Genomic DNA, 24,479 nt, shown 5'->3' with positions numbered 1-24,479 from the left:
AATTAATTCATAATAAAAGTTTCTATTTTTCGGTTTTGTTGTTGTTGTTTTGTTTGTTTGTTTGTTTCGACGCTTAGCTAATATATTTATTATATATTATTTATATGTATATCTACAATAGTTATTAGCATTATCATTAATAAACTGCCTTTTTTATTAATTTATTTTTTGTTTAGGGCCATTCCCCCATTCTTATGTGGATTTGTGTGGTGGTTGTGTATGTGGATTTTTTCGACAAGTTTTTCGATTTTTAATATTAGAGAAAACCCCGATTAGTAGTATTCTCTTGGGACCGACTCCTGCCGGCGCCGCCCCACCCAATCCCTCCTCCCCTTTCGATTGCTTAAATAACCAAAAAAAAAAAAAGGAAATGTTTTTTTTTATAAATATGTATATATAGCGGAATATCTATATATTCATTTAGAAGTAAATATAAAGTTTTTATGTAGGCTTAAATGTAAGGTTATCCAAAAAAAATTATACTAAAAAAAGTTCATTATACATAATTATGCGGGGAATTGAAACGGAAAAAATATAATAGTATATCCTTAAGATACAATTTATAGCATCATAAAATAGTTAACTTAAGTAATAAGAAAATTTTGATGGGATGGTTAATGGGCGGGGTGGACGTGTGGCGTGTGTGTGTGTGTGTGTGTGTCTGGATCGTGTGGCATGTGTGTGTGTGTGTGGGATCTCTAATAACTATAGACACTTTTCATGATCAAATTTTTGAACATCGGGGTAAAACAATTGCACTTATCAAGAGCAATTATCCATGTCCTTCCATCAATAACGATTCCCCAAAAACAAACGAAACATTTCACTCTCTCTCTCTCTATATCTCTGCGATACTGCATTAGAAATAAATATTAATCATTTGCTTAAACAGTTTGGTCAAAGCTGAACCGAACAGCTTGGTGTTTTCTTTGTTTTGTTTTTGTTTTTATTTTGGGGGGAGGGGGTTTTATGGGGAAACATAAAAGTGTTTCCCCTTTTGCGTTCCTCAAGCTGTTCTACAAAATTACTTGTGAGAGAAGCAGAGAGAGCAGGGGCCCCCCGGTTGTGGTATGTAGTTCTCTCTTCTCTTGTGTGAATCTTTAATTTGTATTGTTTTGTTTTTTTGTTTTGTTTTCCTGCTAACGAAGGCTGAAAGCGTGTGGAGGATTCGACTTGTTAGACTTGACTCGCATTTTGGTTGTGTGTCCATTCATCATCATCATTATGTTCATACAATATATATAGATGCTGCTTTTTGTTTTTGTAAATATACATTCTTTATATACTCTATTTCATATATATATATATATATATATATATATGTATATATATATATTTGTATATAGTTTAATTTTTGCTTTTATTGCAGTTGAGTATACTATGTTGACTTTTTGTTGGTGTTCTGTTCTGTTGTTGTTGTTGTTGATTTCTTTTTTGGTGTTTTTATCTTCGATTCAATTCGATTTCGAGGCTATATTTCTATTGCTTCTTGATTGGTTTTCGATTTGTATATATATTGTAGTCATCTTTCTTTCTTTTTATTGGTTGTTGGTGTTTGTTGGTGATTTTTGTTTGTTGAGTTTCTTCCATTCGCTTCTTTGCTTCAATGTTTTTTTAATTTATTATTTAATTTACGCTTTCTTGCTAATTATAAATTATGATTTAGTTTTTGTTGCAGTTGGTTTTCTTCTTGTTGAACAGCTTATTTTTTCCTCTTGTTGAACAGCTTGTGTTTTTTTTGTATATATCTTGTTGTTGAAAACTGTTTTCTCGTTGTTGTAGAGCTCTTTTGTTTCTCTCGTTCCGGATCTCTGTGGATCTCTTGCGCGGCAGCCGAGATTTGTAAAATTGTGCCGCCGTTGTGCTGCTGCCACCCACAACGGTGACACATGAGAGTTCTCGCGCATCACAAGAGAGATATATCCATTGTGTGGTTTTTGCTTTTGGGGTGGCGGGTGATGCGTCGCCTAGTGTTGAGAGTCGAGTCGAGTGGAGGAGCAGAGCAGCAGGATGCACGTGTGTGTGTGGTGTCATTGTTGGCCCCTTCCCACCCACAATCACCATCGTAGTCCCCGCATCATCGCCAAAGTGGGAGATGGGGGGAGGGTGCGATCAAAAGGCAATGCTGCTGGGTGGGTTCTGGGCATTTCATCGACACATCATCGCAATCATCATCAGCTGCGCCAGAAAATGCTCTTTTTGAGCCTGACAGACAGCTTGCGATGCACGCGCAGCCTAACCTGCTCCTGATCCTAAGTATCGTCAGACATAAACGCGTTCTGAGTCTTCGACTCCTCAATCCGGCGGATTTGCTGCCGCAGATACATGATTCTGTAAAGCAACACAAAATACAAGTAGAGAGCGAGTAAGGAGTATTGAGATTATGGGGGGCACTCACTTCTGTTCCTGGAGTGTGGCATTGATCTCGGTGCTGCGCACTAGACTCCGGGCGCATTTCAGTTCCGCGCAAATTCTCGTGCAGGTGATATCCCCAAAGAGATGCGTATCCTCGCAGCATTTTTGCGCCTGCAACAAGGTACCAAAATGAATCACAAATGCTCAACAAGAGACGGGGCAGGGGGAAAGGGAGGTTAAATCAGGTAATGAGGAGCTCAAATCAAAATAGAAATATGTTCATGTGTTATTGTACGACCATATCCTACCTCAAAGCTTACCTGACGCTCCAGTATCTCAGCCTGCCAATTGGTCACATGCGCAATCAAATCAGCGCGAAAGTATTTGGCCAACTTTGGCGATATCTCCGGCCCCCGCAGATTTGCCGCCTGCACTGAGGAGCCCACACAGCTCTGCAATGAGCTAAGTGCCCCCGAGGCCCCATCCACTACAGGGGAAAGCGAGAGTATTATTGTTAGGGTATTGGGAATCAATCACAAGGACCTCCAGGGTCTGTACTTACACTTTCGCTGCTGTTGGGCCTGCTGCGCCGCCTGCTGTTGCTGCTGGACTGAAGCCTGGGCCGCTGCAAGGGCTGCCGCAGCCATTGTGGCGGCCATCGCCACCTGTTGCTGCTGCTGCTGTTGTTCTAAAGCTGAGCTTAAATCTAATTCCATGGTAGGTGTGGGCGGACCACCATCCCCAAGCGACATGACACCCGCTACACTGTTGCTGCCCATCGAGGTGATCACACTGATCCCACTGACGGCCCCAAGGCCGGGTACAATATTTTGGCTGTTACCATTACCGCCACCGCCCGGCGTTGCCGGTGAGACACCCCCGTCGACAACAGTCTTGATCGGGCCATACGTCGCCTGGCAGGTATATGAATTTCCAATAATGCTGGCCATATTGGCGGCATTCACAACCGTTCCTGTGTTCGTGATGCCCACAATCGTTGGTATGGGACTCTTGGTGTAGTTCAGCGGGGGCGACAGATTGTGATGGGGATGCGACATGTACAGTGGGGAATTGATGCTGTTATTGTCCCTGTCGTAAAGAAGGAATGTTGAGTGTTAGAGCACTTAGGAACGGAGGAGTGCATCGGACTTACCTTAAGCTGTTTAAACTATTGCCGGCGACTGAATTATTGACCGAATTGTAGGCATGATTCACCAATGCATCGGACCCTGAAGCATTCACAGATGAGTTGTGTTGTCCATGGTCGTGCACGCTCATACCCAAATGCATCTTCTGGCGTCCCTTGCTGCCGCCAGGCGGCAACGGAGCATTCGAGTTTAGGTGATGCTGGTGTTGGTGCTGCTGCTGGTGGGGATCCTGATTCGACAGCGTTGGCACAGTTGTCTACAAAAGTGATTAATCGATTATTAAAAGCAAAAGCAAACAAGAAGAGGGAATCCCCTCCCCTGCCCACTCCTGCCCTTTCGGAGTGACTTACGCTGGAGGTGGAGCCTATGTGGCCGACAACTGAGTTTCTAAGGCTGCTGCTGTTGCTGTTGCTGCTGCTATTGGCAATGCTTGGCGGCACCGAGGAGAGTCCGCTGGTGGGCAACATGGTGGCACCGGTTACGGGTCCCCCGCCGCCAGGCCCACCACCGCTGTAGTGCATCGCAGCCGCTGCCGCTGCTGCTGCCGCTGCTCCTCCCATTGGCGCTCCTCCAGCTCCCGAGGAGCTCCCGGTATTCGGATGTGACGCCAGGCGAGGCAGTGCATTACCCATGGGTTGATCCATTGCGGCATTGCTGCCGTTGCCGCCACCGCCGCCGCCTCCTCCTCCACTCATCCCGGTGCCGCCATGCGTGGTGGGGGTGCCGCTCAAGGAATAGCTGGCCTCTGAGGTGGGCGTCGAATCTCCGCTAATATCCATATCAGCATTCTCGTTATGTCGACCTGTTGTTTGGTCAGAGACTTGCATGAGAAACGTAATCCTGCATTAAGTTTCGGGGCCAAACATACCATCTAAACGTCTCCGATGACTCGGCGGGCCCACGTCATCATTGTAGCTCCATCTCAGTCGTGTATTATCCCGCGAAGAATTGGAATGTTTGTATGCTGTAGGAGAGAGAGAAGAGCCATCTAAAAAATCTGCTTATGGAAATGGATGTTCCCCAGAGACTTACTCGACCTGCTGAAGCGATCATCGCGATCTCGGTCACGTTCCTTGTCGCGATAGTCCTTCTCCCTATGCTGATCACGCGGCAAATTCCTACGAAAACACACAATACATGAATAAAAGGGTTTGATTGCCAGAGAGATGATGCTTACCTTTCTCTGTCCACCCATTCCTTTGGCTTCTCCCACTGAGAAATTTCCGTTTTGCAGTTGTAATAATACATTTTTCCTGCAAGAGAAATAGAGAGAACACGGATTAGCCGGTCATCAACCGAAGATGGCTCCATCCCATTCCACTCACCCGACGAGCTGACATGCTCACTCCAGTCGCCATAGCGCGCCGTACGCTCGCCCCTGTCGCTGCGATCGCGCTTGTCTGGAGAGGAAGAGAAGAGTATATTGAATGATTATACGAGCAAAAGAAGGATTAAGTGCCACTCACCTGCATACTTATCCTTCTTGTACATATCCCTGTCCCGATCAGAGCCACGATCTCGCTTGTCGCGCATATCGCGCAAATCACGATCTCTCTCCCGATCGCGATCATCAGAGCCGGAACGCTTGTCGTTCTCGCGGGAGGAGCAAAGTTTGCTGGCACCGCTGCCACCGCCACCGCCACGACGATCCCTGTCATGATTAGTGCGATACGATTCCGAGTCCCGATCGTTGCCACGTCGATCTCTTTTATCTGAATCGGAAAGATGCGGTCAGGAGAAAATATGTGGCTTGTAAGGATGTGTAGCCGTGCAGCCGGTCCGATCACTTACCGGAATATTTATCCTTCTTGTAGACATCACGATCCCGATCGCGCATCTTTTGTATGAAGCTGTATCGCTCGTTGCTACCGCCACGACCACTGCCGCCACCACCGCCGTTGCCGCCGCCACCGCTGCCGCTGCCCCGATGATCGTTCCGATCCCGCAGATCGTGTGATCTCGATGAGGGGGAATCGATGTCGGGCGATTGGGAGCGATAGCTGTTGCCATTGTTTAGTGGGCCGCCGCTGCCGCCATTGCCGCTGCTGCTGCCACCACCTCCACCGGTGCCGCCGCCGCCGCCTCCACCGCCGCCGCCACTGCCACCCGGCGAGAGGTCGCGATCGCGATAATTGGAGGAACGATCACGTTCATAGTCGCGCTTTGAACTGCTGTACTTTGAGCTCTGGAGAGTGCGGTAGAGTATGGAGACGGGAGACGGGAGTGTGTGGGAGAGTAGAAGAAGTACATTTGTCATATATAGATTGTTATTGTGGGTCTCTAAAAAGCTGCGGATGGATGCGGATGCACTAATGCTCTGCTCTGATTACGTTTTGTCTTTTGGTTAGTTGGTTAGTTGGTTAATTATTAATTATTAAGTCATGGCTATATGGTTACGGTTGCGGCTTTGCTGCGTGGGGGGACGGGGGGCAAGTACTTCGGTTAGTTGTCAAAAATAACTAAATTCTACGCAATGGTTCAACTAATAGTCTTATAAAATATATATAGATATAGTGACAAAATAATACGAGGGTATGGAGAAACGGAATGCAAGAGAAAAATGCATCTACTATTATTGCCAATTTGTGTTTTTGTTTGTCTTGTGAGCGAATAAATAAAATGCCAATATGCCAATGTATATATATATAAACGAAAAAGGAAATGAGAGAATATTATATTAGATTTGTATTTAAAATTATATGCAATTTTGTTGTGGTTACAATTTGTTTCGTTTTTTTTTTTTTTGGTTTGCAAATTTTCTTTTCGAATTCTTTTGCACTGAAAACGTAACGGTAAAAATAACGAACAAACGTAGGAGCGAACGAAACTGGAACGAAGGAACGGAACGAAATGGTAAACGAAACTTAATTTGCGGGGAAATTATAAAAATTCATACGAATTTTGTTTTGTTTTTTGGTAAAATATTTTTATGGGAATTCTTTTTTGTTTTTTTTTTTGGTTGGTTTTGATGGATGCGTCTGCTGTTGCTGGCTCCTTCTTCTTTGCTTGCTTCTGCCGCTGCCGCTGCCGTTGCCGCTGATGCTTCTGCTTCTGCTACGTATATTATCCCGTTTAATCCTGCCTCTCCTTCTTACTCCCACTCTCTCTTCTCTCTCTATCCTCTGTCTGTCTCGCTTTTACTTACATCTAGGCGGCAGAAGCCAACAGCTGACGTAGACATCGACGTCAATGCTGCTGCTGCGACGGCGCTCTTGCTGCTGCTGCTGCTGCCGCTGACGCTGTTGCTGCTGCAGTTCGCTGCCGCTGCCACCGAGAGAGACAAATCAACGGCCATGTTGTTGCTGTTGTTGTTGTTGTTGCTGCTGCAGCTGTTGTTGTTGTTGTTGTTGTTGCTGTTGCTGTTGATGCTGCTGTGGTTGCCGCTGCTGCTGCTGCTGCTGTTGCCCCTCATCGATGACTTGCTGCTCCTCCTGCCCAGGGGCCGCCTGATCCTGATCCTCGTCCTGGTCCTCGTCCTAAAGCTGATTAGGATATCAATGTTGTTGGATTTCTTGTATAAACTTTGGATTTTTAAAACCGCAGAGTAAGCTCTGCTTTCCGTCGTCTTTCCGGTTTTCCGCTCCTCCTCTTGCTGTTCCTTCTCCTTTTTTGTCCTTTCCTTTCTTGTTCTCGTTCTTTTCTCCTTTGGTTTTTGTTTCGGTATGTTTGTTGCGGTTGTTTCAATTGATTGTTTCTTTTGTTTTGTTTGAGGCACGTTCGTGTATTTTGTTGCTATTTTGTTGATAGTTTCTTTTTTGTTTTGCTTTCCATTTTCCTCTCCTTAATAGTTGCTATTTGCTTTTTTTTAAGGCTACTGATTTGATTAAGATTTGGTTTAGGCAGCTCTTAGTATTTGTTGTGCGTTTTAATTATTGCTTCTAGTAGTCGTATATATATATATATATAGATATATATATACCAATCTATATACATATATATAATGTATAAATATGTATATTTTTAATAGTTTAATAAATGGAAATATTCGATTTGTATAATTGTTTAATAATAACTTCTATAGAATATTTTTAGATCTCGGCTTAAAGCATTTCTCCGGCTTTTGTTTGGTACATATTTCTGTTTTCCGTTTGATATATTTTCAGATTAATATTTTATGGCGCTAAATTTTTCGTAGGATATTTTGTTCATTTTTTTGTTTGTTTTCTTTTTCTTTTTGTTTTTTTGTATTATTCCGTTCGGTTTTTAGTTTAAAAATTTGCAGTAAATATATATATATATATATATGTATATATGATTTGGCGTTTTGTTTTTTGCTTTTAGTTTCGAAGTAGTATATTTTCTAGGCGCTTTCCAGTTTCGTTAATAGTTCTTGCTATACGGTATATGTTTTTGTATGCTATATAGATTCGTTTCTCAATTTCAATATCAGTTCGGTTGGCTGCAATGCCGCGTGTTCCCAATGGGTTAAAATGAAACGGTTTTTGTCAGTTCTAGAATGGATGGTGTGTGGAGGGGGGGGCTTAAGGGTTTCAGAGGTGTCTGGTGGATAGGGCTAGTGTTTCTTCACATTTGGATGCACACGCACACGCACACAGACACACTGACACACAGATAGGTACACACAGACACGTGGGAGGACACACACATCGATAAATCAAGGAAATCGAATTTTGGGTTTATGTTGTCTAAAAATCAAACCATTTATCAACGCAAAAATTAGATATTCGGCGGGTTTGGGGGGGCTTCTACATAAAAAAAACTGGGATGAGAACTGGATGGATTTGCATTGGCTTTTTGGCTCTATATACATATATACACACACATGACCACTAAAAAACTACTTGTTAACACTAGCCTACAAAGCGAAAAAAACAAAACAAAAACAAATGCAAAATAGTCAAGCAACCGAATCTCAAAATACGATACAAAAATATACATCAGGGGGCGGGCGGGGGTTTGATTAGTATTACGAGTAGTACTATTTTTTGTATTTTGTTGTAGTTGGTTTTTCGTTTGTTTGGATAATTTGGATTTAGTTTGTATTTGGTTTTTCAGCTGTATTCTCAAGACACGGGAACTGTCTGCTCACCTGGTAGGAAGTGTGACTGGTATGCTTCTCAAAGTACCTGTAGAATTAAAGATAAAGAGAGGATATATAAGGATTAGTTGATATACCATAACTGATGAATTTTATGTAAAAAACTCTACACACACACAAAAACCACACTAAATTCTCTTAATGATTTTTCTACATCCATTCTTTTTATCGCGTCATTGCGTTTTTTGCGAACTCACAAACGTTCAAAAGTTAAATAAATAGGAATAAGCAACACATAAACATAACAAAAAGAACTAAAGGTAAATGGCAAATGCAAAACGGTAAATGTGAATAGGAATCTCTTTTTCGTATGACAGCCAGCTGAGCCGGTGCGAGCGAGAGGCAGCTAGCGTGTGGTGAAAATCCAAAACACACACGAACAACTGGAGAATGAAGAATGGGCGATAAATTACAACTAAACTTCACTTAAAAATGAATGAAATTATTTGTTGTATGGCCAAAAATCATAACAATATGAAATCGATGAATGACCCCAAGTATTGGTACGGACGGTACGAGATGGATGAGGGAGGGGGCCGCTACGTGCATTGCCACACAGAACGTAAACAAAAAATATTCAATTATGGGTTTGCCACTACGCATGTGTGTGTCTGTTCCTGTGTTACCAGCCTGCATGTGCAGTTGCATTTGCCAATGTGTGTGTGTGTGTGTTTGTCTCTGTGTGTGGGTGTTAGTGTTATTGGAAATCGTACCCATCGTTCATACGCTGCGGTTTTCTAGCATGCATTACCATCAATGCAAAATTTTCGCCAAATACGCTGCTTCTATTGTGATTGTTGTTGGTGGTGCCTCCAATCCCGCTCCAATGGCAGCGTAGTGCTCCTCCAGCTGCTACTGCTACACCTGCTCCTGCGCTCAGTGTGACAATGCTGTTGGCATCAACTGTGTGGAACCTTTTCTTTCTGTCGCCAAACTGGGTCTAATTATGGATGGGTTCCGGCCTCGGTCCTTGGGTACTTCCTTCGGCTTTCCTTGCCTTTTGTTTTGCTTCGCCTGCTGCTGTCTTTTGTGGCGGCTAATGTTTCTTTTTCGGGGCTTTGCCGCCTCCTTCTCACCTGCCAAGGCACACGCTTGTAGTAGTGTAGATGTACATATATATGTGTGTGTACGTTAGTGTGTTGGGGGCTCTCTCAACGCGGGCGTGTGCGTGTGTGTTTCGCCGTTTAGAAGCCGTTTATCGGCTTTAATTTTTGCCTCCTGAAATAACAGAACCAACATCAGCTATTTCTGTTTTATTCCTGGGAAAATGGTTAATTTTATTTGGAAGAATGCATAGCGGCTTGCACTTTTTTCACTGGATGGTAAGTGCGCTCGCATATGTGTTTGTGTGTGTATGGGTGTGAGTGCCGTTGTCGCTTCTTCGTATTTTTCTTCGCTTCTTTGGGGTCGCCTCTGGTCTAATTAGCTTACCGCAATTTGCTTACCGCTCGCATGCACAACGCATTACACGGTGCATTTAGTTGCTAAGAATATAAATTACTTTATAATTCGCCCCCGACTGCTGCGTTTGGTTTGGCCTCTATACTTGATGATTTTTTTCAATTCTTTTACATTACGCTTTGTGCGGTCTGTTCGTCGGCACGGCTGTGTTGAGTTTGACAAATCAGCTTATATACTCATCTCGCTTGCACTTTGCCTGGCCAAGCAGGCATTTCCCCTGCCAAAGGTGATAGCTGCGCGAACGACAAGGCCAGAAGTATGTTGAAAAATTTTAGTACTCGTGGTGGACACCAGAAGTCGAAAATAATCCAATGCAACCCTGCGTGTCACTCATGTCATGTCAAAAATAATTAAATACAATTTAAATTTAATTTAGCTGCATTAGATGAAAAACAAACCAAATTGTTATTAATATTTTTAGAAACCAGCGCATTGGGAAATGGTAGTCGTTTGAGCATTGCCTAAGTTTTTTTTGATACTATTAGATTTTAGCCTGTTACTGTAATATATATATTAATATATATATATCGAAAATATACCACAAAATTAATCAAATATACCAGTCTCACAAAATTGTGGAACTATGTATGGTAATATACCTTGATCTCAACAAGGTATTTTACGGTATATCATGGTATACTGCATTAATATCATCAAACTGCCAATTTTTATTTTTTGAAGGTAAATAAAAGAACTTATTTTTTTTTTAATTTCTCTTACTCAAATTTTTCTTTCCCAAATTTATTCGAACGGATTGCATTCGTATAGCCTAGTGCTCAGGTTAAATAACTTTTTTTGCCGACAAAATTTGTCAAATATATGCTTCTCCACGTAGAGTGTGACCAGGTGCACATGATCCAGAACACTGTTATGGGGTTCTATTACAAAAAAATCAGTTAAAAATTCAAACTTGAATTTGAAGAACGACAATGCAAGGAGAGGCCACAGCAATTGCTAGAAAATTATCATGTTTTTGATCTCCGTGCATATTAATAGAGCGAATACCGGGTATAAAATAAGTAAACTATTCATTCGATTGCTTTAATGGGATTAAATTTGTCTTCGTTATTGCATTTTTTTAGCCGACTGGCACTTTTTCACTTTCCTCCCTTCATTTTCGTCGAAATATCATTTGTTGCTTTTGAAATATTAATTGGTATGACGTTTTTCGAATCTGAGTATTCGTTTGCTAAACTCCTGCAAAATTGTTTGTCGAATAAAGTTTTTATCGGTTCCGTACGAATATCATCCCTGATTTTGTCGACAAACAATTTAGCTGATCAGAGAAAGGTTAACCCATGTCGACCAGTGGCTATTGAAATACAAAAAGTATTATTTTCCGCCTCTTAACTCAACTTGTTCACCGGTTATAATAGAGGGGCGTTAAGTGGGATAAGTTCGTTTTTTCATTGGTATAATTCGGCTTATTTCTGCAACCTGTCTATGGAAAGGTATGGACAACAGACAAAAACAGCCAAGCAAAATTACACTCGTATATACCTCACCTCGCCATGTTTGATCAGCAATCTGCCATGCATATTAAAGCATTTTTATAATCTTCATGGTATGTGGGGCAAAGGGGGTGGTGTTTACCTATCCATGCGTTGCATTTTCTAAGCCATTTTGCCTGTTGTCCATACCTTCTCGTCCCTTAGCCCAGCGGGTGGACTTGAAGGAACGCAAAACCATTTACGGTATATTATATACCTTTCGGTATATTTTGACGTCAATATTGAGCAAAGGTATATTTACGATATATCGGTATATAATGGTATATATAATAAATCTCACAAATCTATTTTATATGCTTTCATATACTTGACACAAATTCAATTTTAAATAAATTCGCTTTGGCGCGCACCACCCGTATTCAGGGTCTATTAGTTTCGTTTCAAATCAGCTTGGATAACAGAATTTTAATATCAATTCATTTAAATAGGGTATTAAAATGTCCACACTCATAGCGGATACCTGTTGACCATCAACAATGACGTAACATTCCATATACACTTACGTTTCATTCCGTACCCACTTACGTTTCGTGCTTTGACTTTATTTGCTTAACCTTTTTTAGAAAAATGCAATAAAAGGGAGTACATAACATTATCATATCTTGTGGAAAATTGATCTATCATTTGGATAAAAATATGTCTTCAGGACTGAGGGTCTTATTTAGCTAGCAATATTGAACCGAATATCGAGGAATATGATTTCCAATCGTGGACAAGGCACATTAACCCATTGTAGACCATTGGGTATTACTTTGAATAACATCCCTAGTTTTGGTTTGGCTCTCTCGCTCTTTGAAAGTTTTATCTAAGAAAAAGTAATTAAAGAAGTAAAATATTATTTAATATTTTGTTATTTGTGAGTAGATACCGTGTGTTTTTTGGTTTCTTCACTCTTTCACATGATTGTGTGCTGCGTATGTATGAGGCAGAGTGAGTTGGTGTTCTATGTTGTGACTTGTTGGCCGAAGCGCGTTAAAATATGTATTTATTTTCCTTTGAAAACTCCTGCAGATTTTTCAAGGCATGAGACCGCCGAGACCCAGCAATTTCATCACCAATCACATTTATCTGTCCCACAACAACGACTACGATCGCAACGTAGAGAAGGTGAGGAGTTCCCCAACAAGCATGTCCGTGCTGCACATTTATATATTCCTGCTTTCCTCCAGCTATGCGAACGCGCCACGCTCCATAACAAGCGAGTGATGCTCATCACAAGCCGAAAATACCCTTTGCCGAGGGAGCACGATGGCCGCCAGACCGCCTCCAAGGGTCGCATCAGTGTTTGCCGCCTGATTGACATCGAGGCGACGCCGCAACAATTGCTGGACCTCCATGACGGATACCAGCCGTTCCACGGCCTTCCAGATCTCATCATCTTTGATTTGCATTCCATAATTGCGGAAGTGCTGCAGCGGCCCGTGATGCAGCAGTGCTCCACCGACAAGCTGGTGCGCCACATTGCCAAATGTTCGGCCGCCTTTGCAAATTATCGCGAGCTCGTCTGCAACGAGTGGCTCGTGGCCGGCGATAGCGGCAAGTCAGTGACTGAAAATGGGTCCCATGGAGTGGACACCATAGTGGTCATGTCGCAGGAGTCGTATCCCATGACGCCGGCCCAGTTCAAGCTGCTGATGGGTCTCTATTTCTGGGGCAACGAATGCTACACAAGCTTCTCCAAGCTGTCGGCCCAGATCTCGATCTCGCAGGGACTAACCGCCTAACCGGATGGAATGTATGGCACTGTACATCGAAAGTGCCTTGGACGCTACCCCGTGTCGTCCGTTCTGTTACCCAAACAGAATCGTCTTAAAAACTAGTTCCTTTAACAAAAACATACTCGTACATATCCCCTACAGCGTCAGTTTTTGAAGCAGAAGTAGCATATACTATATACATTATATACATACTCGTAGATATTTACACCTCGAGAAAAACCTACATGGCATCCATGCAAACTGTTTATATGAAAACCATTTGAATCGAATGATCGATTGGAGGCCCAAGACTTGAAAACTTTAATCTAAACATTAAAATTACCAAAAGCTTAAAATGTATGCTAATTTAACTGTTATATATATTTAACAGCAATATATATACACATGTACATCTACTATAAATTCCAATTAAAATCTCAATATTTGCAGATAGTACGTCTCGTGGTCCTATGTTCTTTATTCTTTGCGACTGCTTCAGGCAGGATACGCCCTTAAGAGGTGTATGATGGGTGATAGCTGACGATTTCCGTACGATTGATAGCTTCGGCGAAGATTTCCCAGTTCCGCTCTGGGCGATTTATAGCTTCGACTGGGAGCTCTCAAGTTCGGCTTACTTCGGGTCGCCAGCGAAGCCGGCTTTCACACACAATATGTTCTTACAACATTATTGTTCTTACAGTATTAACTGATAGTGTCTGGTATCATGTTGGGGAGCGCTGTTTGAATTTCAGTGGCAGTTTGACTGGAGACTGGTCGTATGCCGGTACATAATGAAACCACAAGTTCAAAAATGGTTGCCGAAGACAAGGTGGTGATCCGGGGAATGCCGAGAGAATCAGATTATTCTGTAATTATCTCTTCCTGCTCCTGGCTGGCTCCAAATTTGATTGTAAAGAGCAGCGGAAGTGAAATGCTTACCCTGAAGAAGTCCAAGCTCTCTGCTAAAATATTTGTATAAAATACAATAAACCAAAATAATACCATTCTATACACCATCAAATATTCCACACATAACACTTTCCTACATATTTTTAAATATTTAAAGTTTTAGGAAACATATCCCCTACTCTCCAATACAGCAAGTGACATTTAATTTGGCATCATAATCTGGACTTCAGTCCAGTCCAGATCCGGCACATTCCTTGAGCGCAGAGGGACCCCCAGAGACTTGTGGGGCGAGCACCTACTGCAGGGCCTTGTCCTCCAGCGTGTCGTTTCTCTCGATATGGACACGGCTTGGAGGGGTTTGGACCACTCGATGGTAAGGCCAAAGCAGGCGCCCAGGGAGCTAAGCCTCGATCCTACAATATTTGTAAGCACTTCAAGCTTACTCTTGATGGTTCCTTTTCACCGGGAAAAGTCTAACTTATCTCCCATCTATATGATACATGAATACGAATATTACGAGTTTATTTCCTAATCGAGATTAAAACTAAAAAAAAATAAAATAAAATGATAAATTAAAATATATATTAAACAGCTTAATAAATTAATCTAAATGGAATCTCATAAACATATGAAATTAGTCAGATTTGGTGAAACAAATTCGATTTTTACTTAAAGCTAGACAAAAAAAAATAAAGGAACTAAGAATTTTATAAAGCCCCGACCCAACCCCAGAGAATCCAGACATCCACACACCAGAGACCAGAGACCTTCTTAAATATAGTCCAGCATCCCGCTGACGATCTCGAAGGCATCCCGAGCTGTCGGCTCAATTGCGCTGCTGGGCAGCAGGTAGCCATGGACCCCATTATCCGCCAGCTGGATCGTATAGCTGAAGGGTATGCCGATCTCGTAGGCGGCAAAGGCATCGGCGCAACCTGGAAAAACCAGCATGGAAATATTTACGGATAAGTGGATCAAAATTGAAGGAATCACTCTTACCAGAGCGCTGCTCAATCAGATCGTTGGAGGCATCCACTTTGTAGCGCGACTTGCTGCCCTTCTTTCGCAGGCCATCGGTGCCCACCATGGCCACGTCCAGGAAGTCATCCAAGAGCTCCGAATTGAATGTGGAATTGGCCTTAACCGGATACGAAACCACTTGGCCATACGCCTGCAGGGAGATGTAGAGCTGAGGGGGAAGAGGGAACCGATCGATTGTAAGAGCCCAAGTCCAGGTAGTATTCAGAAAACGAAGGAGAACCCAACCCCACCTTTATCTGTGTGCGTTGATCCATGAGAAAGTCGGAGACGGCCTTCGTCTCTGGTTCCGAGAAGGGGGCGGGCCCCGCATAGAACTCATTGCACGGCGCCTTGGAGCTGCCCCGCTTGCCCCAGTGGTACAGCCAGTTCCGGTCAAGATCGACGCCGTGGCATACCTTGTCCGGGTCGCGTTTCTGTTGCAGCCATGTCATGGCCGAGTCGAGGAGTCCGCCCGGCGCTCGGGCCATATGCTGGGAGCGTGATTTCTTCCAGAACCGATCGTACTCGTGACTGTACGCATATCCATCGGGATTCAGGACGGGCATTATGTACCAGGTGGTGTTCCGTATGAGCTCTAGTTCTTCGTTGCTCTCTGGCAGATAGGATGGGAGTACAAAAATTACATTACAGAAATTGCATCTTTTGGGTGTGGAAATATATATGTATAAATGAAGGGAGTACGAGACCCAGAGCACGACAGCAAGGTCCTTGAAGGGAGTACTCGGTTGGCCAATCCCAAGCCCAGAACCGAGGGTTCTTAAGGCACGTCAGGCACTGAGGCAAATGTGTCATCGATATGATACGGCTACTTAGTATTTAATGAATATAAGGTTCTTGTTGCCATTTTATTTGTACGTCCTTGTGATGTGTTCGATCAGTCGAACAAATCACAAATCTCCGACAACGCATCCCGGGTGGCCGGACCAGTTCGCCACTCGGTAGATCGCAGCCAATCCTCACATCGTTAGCATCACTATGCGATGCCAATGCCAATCCTCTGACAATGCAAGCCAATAACTAACTTGTTTTACCCACCCACTTTTCAGTCATGTCTGCTACTACACATATGTATGTAGATAAGCAGTAGGCGCCACACTTATTGTATAATGTGCCATTTCAAAAACAACTCTCTCATTTGAGAGACTGCCAGTTTTGTTCGCATTGTCGAACACAACACTAAACAAATCACATCAGAAAAATTCAGAAAAAAAAGAAAAAAACAATTTTCAAATTTCAATGGTCGAAATTTGGAGGCCTTACCAGTGACGCTGCCCCATACGATGGCCGTGACGTCACTCCAACTTCAAGAAGTCAGCAGCCATCTCCAACGACGAGGCCAGCCGCTACAACGACACTGGCCAACGAGCCAAAGCCAATACCATCGACAATGCATCCTGGGTGGCCGGACCAACAGCCACTCGGATGCAACCAATTCCAATTAATAGGAAACCTACTTAAATTATAATGACTTAATGGTTCTGCCAAATCTGGTAAGAAAAAATATTTTTGTATTATTACTGCCGATTGAATTATGAATTTTGTAAGCCTTTCCGTCTCTACGACCGTGGCAGACGAGCGTAATGGAAACGGAAGGAGGACGAAGGACGAAGCCGCATAGAAGAAACGCCTGAGCCATTGTTTCTTTTATTATTTTTTTTTCCACATTTTGCTTTATTAAAAAAAATCCACTTTGTTCTTAAAAAGAATTCCGAAATAATATTTTTCAAAATTTAAAATTTTTTTTATTTTTATACCCAATACTCAAAATGAGTTTTGGGGTGGTAAAAGTAGATGTGTGTAACGTCCAGAAGGAATCGTTTCCGACCCCATAAAGTATATATATAATTTTGATCAGCATCAATAGGCGAGTCGAATGAGCCCTGTCCGTCTGTCCGTCCGTCCGTCTATCCATCCCTATCCATCCAGCCAGAGCAATCAAATTTGGTATCCACACTCCTGTGATATCGGACCTTGACCGTTTTGTGTCAAAATTTCGCCACACCCCCTTCCGCCCCCGCAAATGACGAAAATCTGGGGCATCCACAATATTGCAGATTCAAGAAAACTAAAAGCGCAGAATCAAAGAGAATGACCATATCTATCCGGTTGCGGAATCTGAATAAGATCAGATAATTTTTATAACCAAAAGGAACAAATCAATTTGCACTGGCGCAATACTGCACTACTGGCGCTCGACGTCACGCTCAGACTGATTTTCTGTCTCTCTCGCACTCTTTGTCGTGTCGTTTAATATTAGCGGCGTCTGACGGAGGAGAGCCATACTGACTAAGTATCGGGTATAACTGTAGAGTTGCGGTGTCCGCAGCAACTCACAACGTTCCCCCTCGTTTTTTTTAGTGTTCCTACAACGCATCTACCCTACAACACATCGTACAATACTGTTTCCAGTGGGATAATCTGACAATGATTAATCGTTTTGAAATCATAGCAATATCCGAAAAGTGGCCTTTGCTTTAGTCGTTTCGGAGATTCCGTTGACAGAACCCAAGGATCAGTCAATCCCCAATCGCCCCAAAAAACTTCAAACTGGGTCCGTGTACGGAGAATCCTGTGGAGTGCAAAAATAATGACAGACACAACTGGCTCTTGCCGTCAACCGGCGATGATGGACTACAGCCTGAGCAAGGCCATGCGCCACTTATGCACGTCGCCGTGTCCGTGCCAAAAGTGCAGGGCCAGCAGGATGTCGCAGGGCAATGTCGGAAGTCCCTGCAGACCCAGATCTCCTGCTGGCTACGGGGAACCTAGAGAAGCTCCCCCAGGGGGCAGCGGACTCAGCTCAGATTCCAGGCACATGAATACGTTGGAGGAGCAGGTGCCGCACGGCACCGGCGATTTGGTGGGCAGTGCGGACATGCGCTGCGATGAGACCTACGGCTATGGGACGGACTGTGCCTCCGGATTTACTAGTCGCACGCAGTCGGACATATACCTGCCACAGCAGGTGGCAAGCAGCGTGGCCCTCGCTGCACTTAGAGGCGGAGGATTAACAGGAGGGATGAGCGCGTTCGAGGACAGCGGTTTTGGGGTACCAAGCGCTTCCGGCGGTGGCTTGAGCGGCTGCGGATCCAGAGAATACAGTTACAGTGCCACTGGGACTGTGGACAGTGGATTCTATGGTGGCCGGGCGAGCGTCTCGAGAGCTGGCGCAAGCCTGTTCGGAAGAGCGAGCGCCTTCGGAATGGCACGCGGTCGGGGTTTAGTAGAGACTGAAGACACATATGGGAGACCCCCCAATAACAACAACAGCCCCGCGGACTTCAATCTGTTTAGGAACCAACGACTCAGTGACATTGTCACCTTCATCATTGAGATCATGGGCGTACTCGTGTAAGTATCTCTCAGATTCCCCTCTAGACCCCAGATTCCCGATCCCTAACTTGCCTCTCCTTTTAGGTTCTTTGCCATCTGCACGATCAGCTTCTGGATCACCCTGGGCTACTATGTCGTCAAGCTATTTGTGGACCTCAAGGATGCGGACAAGTGGGTCCAAACGGCAGCGGGCATCGTAGTGGGCGTGCTGCTGCTTGCCTTTTTTGTGACGGTGGTCACGAACCAAGAGGGAGGCTTCTGCTGCCGCGGGAAGAGTCGTGTGAGGGCCAACAGCAACTGTTTTACTAGGCTCAAGAGCTTGTTCAACTTCTGCCCCAAGGCCGCGCCAAAGGTATGCAAGGCAGCGGCACCCGTCAAGCCACAGGCCGTATGCCCCAAGGCTAAGACACCAACAGGCGCCCAGTGTACAGCATCGAGCAGCATCATGTCAATGATCTGGCCCCAAAAGGTAAAGCCACTTCCGGGCAAGAAACCCATCAAATGCTGGCTGGGCAAATGCGACATCAAGGGCACCTCCTGTCCCAAAAAAGTGCGCTACAGCGACAAGCAGGGGCGTGCCATTTTCAAGAACTCCAAGCGGTATGCCATACCCTGCGAAATGAAGCAGCCGCCGGCATTGATCGTCTGGTTACATGATGTGTTTGCGCGCCTGATGGGTTACTAAAAGACAATATCGGATCCAAGCAGCAGCAGGAACGGTAATTGGGGGAAGCGGAAAAACCCAAAATCTTGAGTTTAAATAAACATTATATTTGGCAATTCAATGGGTATAATGGGGATGGGATCCCTGAAGGACGAATCAGTAAAAGAACTAGTCACAGGTACATCGAGGCTCAGTACCGAGAAACCAAAAACAATACACATTGCTTGGACATGACACGGCAAGCTGATGGTCGATGGTTCCACAACCGAATGGTTCCACAACGGAGTGCCCAATCGGGACCGATACTCTGTTCCAAGCATAGCTTTCGGTCTCGGATCCACAACAGGAAAGAGCTTGATCGAGAAAAGTTTTAGAAGTATCTTTTTATCTCATCAAATTATCATCGATTTATGGGAATAATGCCATAAGAGGAAAAGTGATCCACTCTAATCCAAAAAGGTCCACTAACCGTGAACAGACGATGTTCAGGGTTAGATCTATTGATCTCTATTGATTTCTAAATAGTGCTATCGAAATGGTATTAGTGGTAAGTATGCATCATGAATATGTCGATGTATCATCGATGTGGGATTCATAATGTATTATCCCATTCAATTATCATAAATTCTTAGGAATAAGGATGGTTTATAGTCATATGGCAACAAATTGAATGAAGAAAATACCCAGATCCTGAGGGATATGTATCAGATTCTACTCACTGTTGGTTTTCATCAGTCGCAGCAGCTCAGAGATCATCCAGGTGGCCGTCGCGGGTCCAATCCATGCCAGACCATGGGCTCCAGCCTCCACAAAGACGGCATTCGCCTGACCAGATTTCCTCTTACGCTTGGGTCTCTTGTAGCCCGAGGCCGAGGCATTTGCTGCTAAAGCAGATTGCTTGGACTCGATCTTGACAACGATCAGGGGACGGCCCTCGTAGGAGCGTCCAATGTGGATGAGCTCGACGAGCTGTGGATGCCTCATACGCATCGTTTCAAGGTACTGGACAATCTCGTCGTGAGTGTGATAGCGATTCCAGGTCATTCCAGGCTTTGCGACGGCCGTGGGCTTGGGCTTGGGCCTGGACGGACGCTGCAGTGAGACGGGTGTGGTGTGCAGATAGTCCTCCTTCGACTGCTCGTAGGCAATGGCCATGCCCACATCGAAGATGAGAACTTCATGGGCAATGCTCTCGTAGTTGAGAGTTCCCTGGAAATCCACCAGCATCTTGGGCGGCACTAGGACATCGGTGAGACCTCTGGCAAGGGATGGGGGTGTTTAATTTATGTTTCGGGCGTAAGGCTTTAAGGACTACTCTCGATCGATCTCTGCTCTCACCTGAGACTGGGGCCCTTGAGCCAGTGCATCTTGACACCGTCCTCGCCCTTCTTGAACTCCTCCAGTGCTCGGACCTGTGCCTCATCCTGCGGCTTGAGTCGCCAGATCTGATACTTGTCATAGCTTATCCGGCGCGGTATATCCGGCTTGACGGTGGTGGTCCCTTTGGTCGTCATCCTGGTCGTCATCGCGTTGCCCGTGGAGTTGACAATGTGATGGGCGAGTATCCCAATCCAGTTCTGGGGATTCCTCAACGGATCCACAATTGTCAGTATGGGCACCTGAGCGGCAGCGGCAGCGGCTGCGGCAGCAGACGGTTGGCTGGTTGTCGTCGATGTGGTGGTCGTTGAGGTTGTGCTGCGGCGACGCACTTTCCTTTTGGGCTTCGCATCGAACCAGCTGGAAAACCATTCTAGAAGGGAAAAGTGGATCGCATTTTCAGTTTGGGAGAGAGAGAGAGAGAGTGCAGAAAGCGTGACACTCCAATCGAATCAGAACGAACTCCTCCATCCACCATTTGAGGGTCAGACCGTTGAAATGAACGTTCTAGCTATTGATTCATGTGGGTGACTGGCTTTTGGATAGATAGAAGAAGGAGGTTGCTTTCCCTCATGCCCAAGAATCTTTCCAAGTGGAAGGAATCAAGAAAAATGCTCGTTACCGACCGAGGGGCACTGCCGCATTCCGCTGGACATGCTTTTGGACTTTTGAAATCATTTGAACATTAGATCGAGTAAAACCATTATTTAGGGATCAGTAAAGATTCTGTTTGTGCTATTTGATGATGTAATATTGGGACTATCCAGCTCTCTATCCAGAAGAAGACATATAACACCATTTATCTAACATAGCTTGAATACTGTGGTATCTTTTCAACCATTAAATCATTTAACTGCCCATCGAACCGCGTCAATAAACTTGACCACTAGACTGAGAATGTTCAGAGACTCCCCTTAGTGGATTTGAAACCAATTTCTTCGTTATAATAATGATGATCTAAGAGAACTTTGGATTTGGGAATGTACTCACTGTCATAGTCATCTTCGTCGGAATCCGTGGGCGTTGTTGTTGTCGTCTTGCCAAAGCCAAACCATGAGTCCAGCCAACCGGCTGGCTCTTGGGTGGGCGCTGGCAGTGGCACCACTGTGGTGGTGCTACCAATCTTCTTGGTGCGTCGCCCTGGTCCGAACCAGGAGCTGAACCAACTGCCCAGGGTGCTGCTGCCATCATAGTCGTCGTCATCATCGCCCTCATCCTCGTCGTCCTCGGGCTGGGCATAGGCCTCGTTGCTGTGGGCGCTATGGTAGAGCGTGTAGCTGGGATACTTGGGGGGCTTTGTGGGATTCACCTTGTGGACCTCCTCCTCGTCCTCATCGTTGGACGATGATGGACCGCCAAAGCCCAAGTCCATCAGACGGGACATGGCCACCTGAACGGGGTAGAAGATCATGCGAAAGAAGCCACCGATGCCACCCGAATCATCATCGTTGTCGTCCTCCTCGGAGGAGGAGGGAGCGGGCGGTCGTCTACGGATGCGTATACGCTTCTTGGCCATGCTGTTCTTTGTGCTGGAAAACTGGTTCCCCTCCAGCAGCTCAGTGCTCGTTGGTGAGAGGGTCGTCGTCTCCGACTCCTCCATGGCCCCAAAGTCGGCTCCCTCCTCCGCCGAGCTGCTGTCCTCCTTGGGGTCCTCGGGGCTGCTACTGCTGGTAGCTTGTCCCGTCTGAGGCTCCTTTTCGTCACCAACTCCATTCTCATTCTCATCTTCGTAATAGTACTCATCATCCTCTTCGGTATCGTCATCGTAATCCCCGCCAGAAATTAGCTCGAATATATCAAAGTTCGAGCCCTCGGGACGACCGCGTCTTCTCTCCTTTTCCTTTGCCTTTACCTTGGATTTTTTCTTTTTCTTTGGTTGGATTTTGATCTGATCTGGCTGAGAATGATGATTCTCCTTCGAGTCTGTACTGTGATTCCTGTGCAGCAGGTGGACAGCGTGTGGCAGGTGCAGCACTCCAGTGGCCACACCAGCGCCGCCCGCCGCACGATCACCGCCAACTTCTGGGGTTGTTCGCGGCTTTGGCTTGGATTTGCTTTTACTGCTGCCCTTGGGTCCCCTTGGCCTTGGGCTTCCAGATCCACCACCCCTTCTTCGAGCACCGGATGATCCTCCTCTCACGACTGTGGATGATGATCTGGTGGCTGCCCGTTGGACTGCTGCCTTAAGTGGTCCTTTTACTGTCGATCCTCTGACCAGTGCTTTTTTTTCCACTGCTGAAGATGATCCTTTTGCTGCTGTTGCTGCTGTTGCTGCTGCTGATCCTCTTCCAACTGATCCTCCTAACCCGACGGCCTCTCCTCCTTTTGCTCTCACTACCGATGATCCTTTTGTTGGTGATCCTCGAATGGGTAATACTTTTACTGCAGATCTTTCTGCAGCTGATCCTCCTACTGCCACTCCTTTTATTAGAGGTATTTCCACTGTCGATCCTCTAACAACTGCTCCTCTTCCTACTGCTGCTGACGATCCTCCTGCTCCTTCTACCGCACCTTCTCCTACTCCTGCCGCTGCGGCTTCTAGTCCCCGACGACGTCTCACATGGGAATGAGGATGCTGGGGATGATATCCCTGGTTAATCACATATGCATGCTGACTGAAAATATTCCCCGTCGATGTGGTGGCCTGCGGCATATGGGGCTTCTCCAGCTGTGTGGATCCAGGCGGCGGTCTCGTTGTCGTCGTGGTTGTTGTGCTGCTGCTGCTGCTGCTCGGTCGCGTGCCCAGGATAATGGGTGGCGGACCTGCGGGTCTCTCAGTGGTGCTGTTACTCCTCCGCTTGTGTCCAGGCCGGCGTTTAATTACCTTCACGGGACTCGGCTTCTTCTTCTTGCGCTTCTTTCGCCTGGTTGTGGATGTCTTGGGTCTCCGTGTGGTGGTGGTGCTGCTACTCTTGTGGTGAATCTTAAACACCTGATCGTTGATGGTGGTTATGGGTCCACTGGTCACCATCACCGGTGGCGGTCGATGCTGTGGCTTCGGCAGCTTGTTGGTGACACCACCCGGCCTCTTTTTGGGCTTCTGCAGCCGTATGATCTGTGGCCGAGCAGTCACTCCTCCTTGTTGGGGGCTCGGCTTCAGGTTCGGCGTGGAGAGCACGGTGCCCGGGGGAATGGTTTGCTGCTGCTGCTGCTGCTGCTGCTGCTGGCACTGCTCCTCGTAGTGTTGCCGCAATGCTTGGATATCCGCATCATACTGTGCCTTGGTCACATAGATGGCTATGGCGCCGCCGCTGTCATTGCGGGGTTGAGATCCCTGGACACCTTGGCCACCCTCTCCCACTTGGCTGATGGCATAGACAATGCCTGTGGCAGGGTTGGTAAAGAAGATGGGGAAACTGGCTTGGGCGGAGGAGCCATTCGCTGGACGATGGTGATTGGCGAATGGCCGCTGAGGTGTGGGATCCTTAATCTCCAGCAGCTGACTCTGCACATGCATCAGATCGGGTGCGGGTTGCGTGTTGGTGGGTGCCTCCTCCACGGACTCGAACACATATGGCTGCTGCTCATCCGCATCCTCCTCCTGGCTAAACAACTGGAAATCCAGCTCTGGTGGCTCGAAGCGGATCGAGGTCTCTGCATGCTGATACCGCGGGACAAAGCGCTGCTCCATGCGCCGGCGATCGTTGGCGAGCAGCTCGCGATGCCACAGACTATCGAACTCCTCGGCGCTGGGATGGTAGCCAAAATCATAGGCCTGACAGAGGCCCCAGTCCCAGACCGAGAGACAGACCCAGAGGTTGGCCAAGAGCAGCTTGACCACCATGTGACCACCATAACGGCCACTAGATGCCATCACTCTCTCACTCTCTCTCTCTCGCTCGCTCACTCACTCTCTTTACCGCGCGACTCTTTACTTTAGAGCGGAGTTCTCTTCGAGGCGTGCGCGACCGTTTGGCTGCGAGT

The 24,479-nt window shown here is 45.7% G+C and overlaps 4 protein-coding genes and 1 long non-coding RNA gene across 10 annotated transcripts; 3 read left to right on the top strand and 2 right to left on the bottom strand.

The window, feature by feature from the left end:
• Positions 1-509: 509 nt before the first annotated feature.
• Positions 510-10,274, bottom strand: wcy (WW domain-containing adapter protein with coiled-coil wacky). Of its 4 annotated transcripts, none has more exons than XM_033382244.1 (15): positions 9,994-10,274; positions 9,276-9,780; positions 8,554-8,590; positions 5,295-5,688; positions 4,970-5,215; positions 4,829-4,903; positions 4,681-4,756; positions 4,536-4,621; positions 4,372-4,467; positions 3,854-4,305; positions 3,509-3,759; positions 2,918-3,444; positions 2,664-2,842; positions 2,399-2,526; positions 510-2,331 (listed from the first exon to the last, which is right to left on the bottom strand). In XM_033382244.1, the coding sequence occupies exons 2-15, from the start codon at positions 9,314-9,316 to the stop codon at positions 2,253-2,255; spliced, it is 2,667 nt and encodes an 888-aa protein (XP_033238135.1). In that variant the 5' UTR covers positions 9,317-9,780; positions 9,994-10,274; the 3' UTR covers positions 510-2,252. The 4 variants fall into 4 exon arrangements, with proteins under 4 accessions (XP_033238135.1, XP_033238136.1, XP_033238133.1 ...); XM_033382245.1 differs by having other exon boundaries at positions 2,676-2,842; positions 9,994-10,273; XM_033382242.1 differs by lacking the exons at positions 8,554-8,590; positions 9,276-9,780; positions 9,994-10,274 and adding an exon at positions 6,649-7,082.
• A 1,745-nt stretch (positions 10,275-12,019) lies between these two features.
• LOC4814452 (uncharacterized) lies at positions 12,020-13,680 on the top strand. 3 transcript variants are annotated; one of them, XM_033383447.1, is made up of 3 exons: positions 12,020-12,349; positions 12,546-12,641; positions 12,704-13,680. In XM_033383447.1, the coding sequence occupies exons 2-3, from the start codon at positions 12,558-12,560 to the stop codon at positions 13,256-13,258; spliced, it is 639 nt and encodes a 212-aa protein (XP_033239338.1). In that variant the 5' UTR covers positions 12,020-12,349; positions 12,546-12,557; the 3' UTR covers positions 13,259-13,680. The 3 variants fall into 3 exon arrangements, with proteins under 3 accessions (XP_033239338.1, XP_033239337.1, XP_001354576.4); XM_033383446.1 differs by having other exon boundaries at positions 12,020-12,464; XM_001354540.4 differs by lacking the exon at positions 12,020-12,349 and adding an exon at positions 12,419-12,448.
• Positions 13,681-14,665: 985 nt separating this feature from the next.
• On the bottom strand, positions 14,666-24,479 carry LOC4814908 (uncharacterized). The gene is made up of 6 exons (XM_001354541.4): positions 21,546-24,479; positions 20,517-20,928; positions 19,898-20,436; positions 15,412-15,773; positions 15,140-15,329; positions 14,666-15,075 (listed from the first exon to the last, which is right to left on the bottom strand). The coding sequence occupies exons 1-6, from the start codon at positions 24,367-24,369 to the stop codon at positions 14,912-14,914; spliced, it is 4,491 nt and encodes a 1,496-aa protein (XP_001354577.3). The 5' UTR covers positions 24,370-24,479; the 3' UTR covers positions 14,666-14,911.
• Positions 16,311-16,763, top strand: LOC26533776 (uncharacterized). Its single transcript, XR_001452695.2, has 2 exons — positions 16,311-16,671; positions 16,727-16,763. It is a non-coding gene; the product is annotated as an uncharacterized lncRNA (long non-coding RNA).
• On the top strand, positions 17,774-19,249 carry LOC4815310 (uncharacterized). The gene is made up of 2 exons (XM_001354542.4): positions 17,774-18,532; positions 18,599-19,249. Exons 1-2 carry the CDS (start codon positions 17,805-17,807, stop codon positions 19,197-19,199), a joined length of 1,329 nt encoding a protein of 442 aa, XP_001354578.3. The 5' UTR covers positions 17,774-17,804; the 3' UTR covers positions 19,200-19,249.

The sequence above is a fragment of the Drosophila pseudoobscura genome, chromosome X (genome assembly GCF_009870125.1).
Source record: "Drosophila pseudoobscura strain MV-25-SWS-2005 chromosome X, UCI_Dpse_MV25, whole genome shotgun sequence".
NCBI lineage: Eukaryota > Metazoa > Arthropoda > Insecta > Diptera > Drosophilidae > Drosophila > Drosophila pseudoobscura.
Note: the sequence above shows the minus strand (reverse complement) of the source record. Positions and strands in the feature narration are given on the sequence as shown.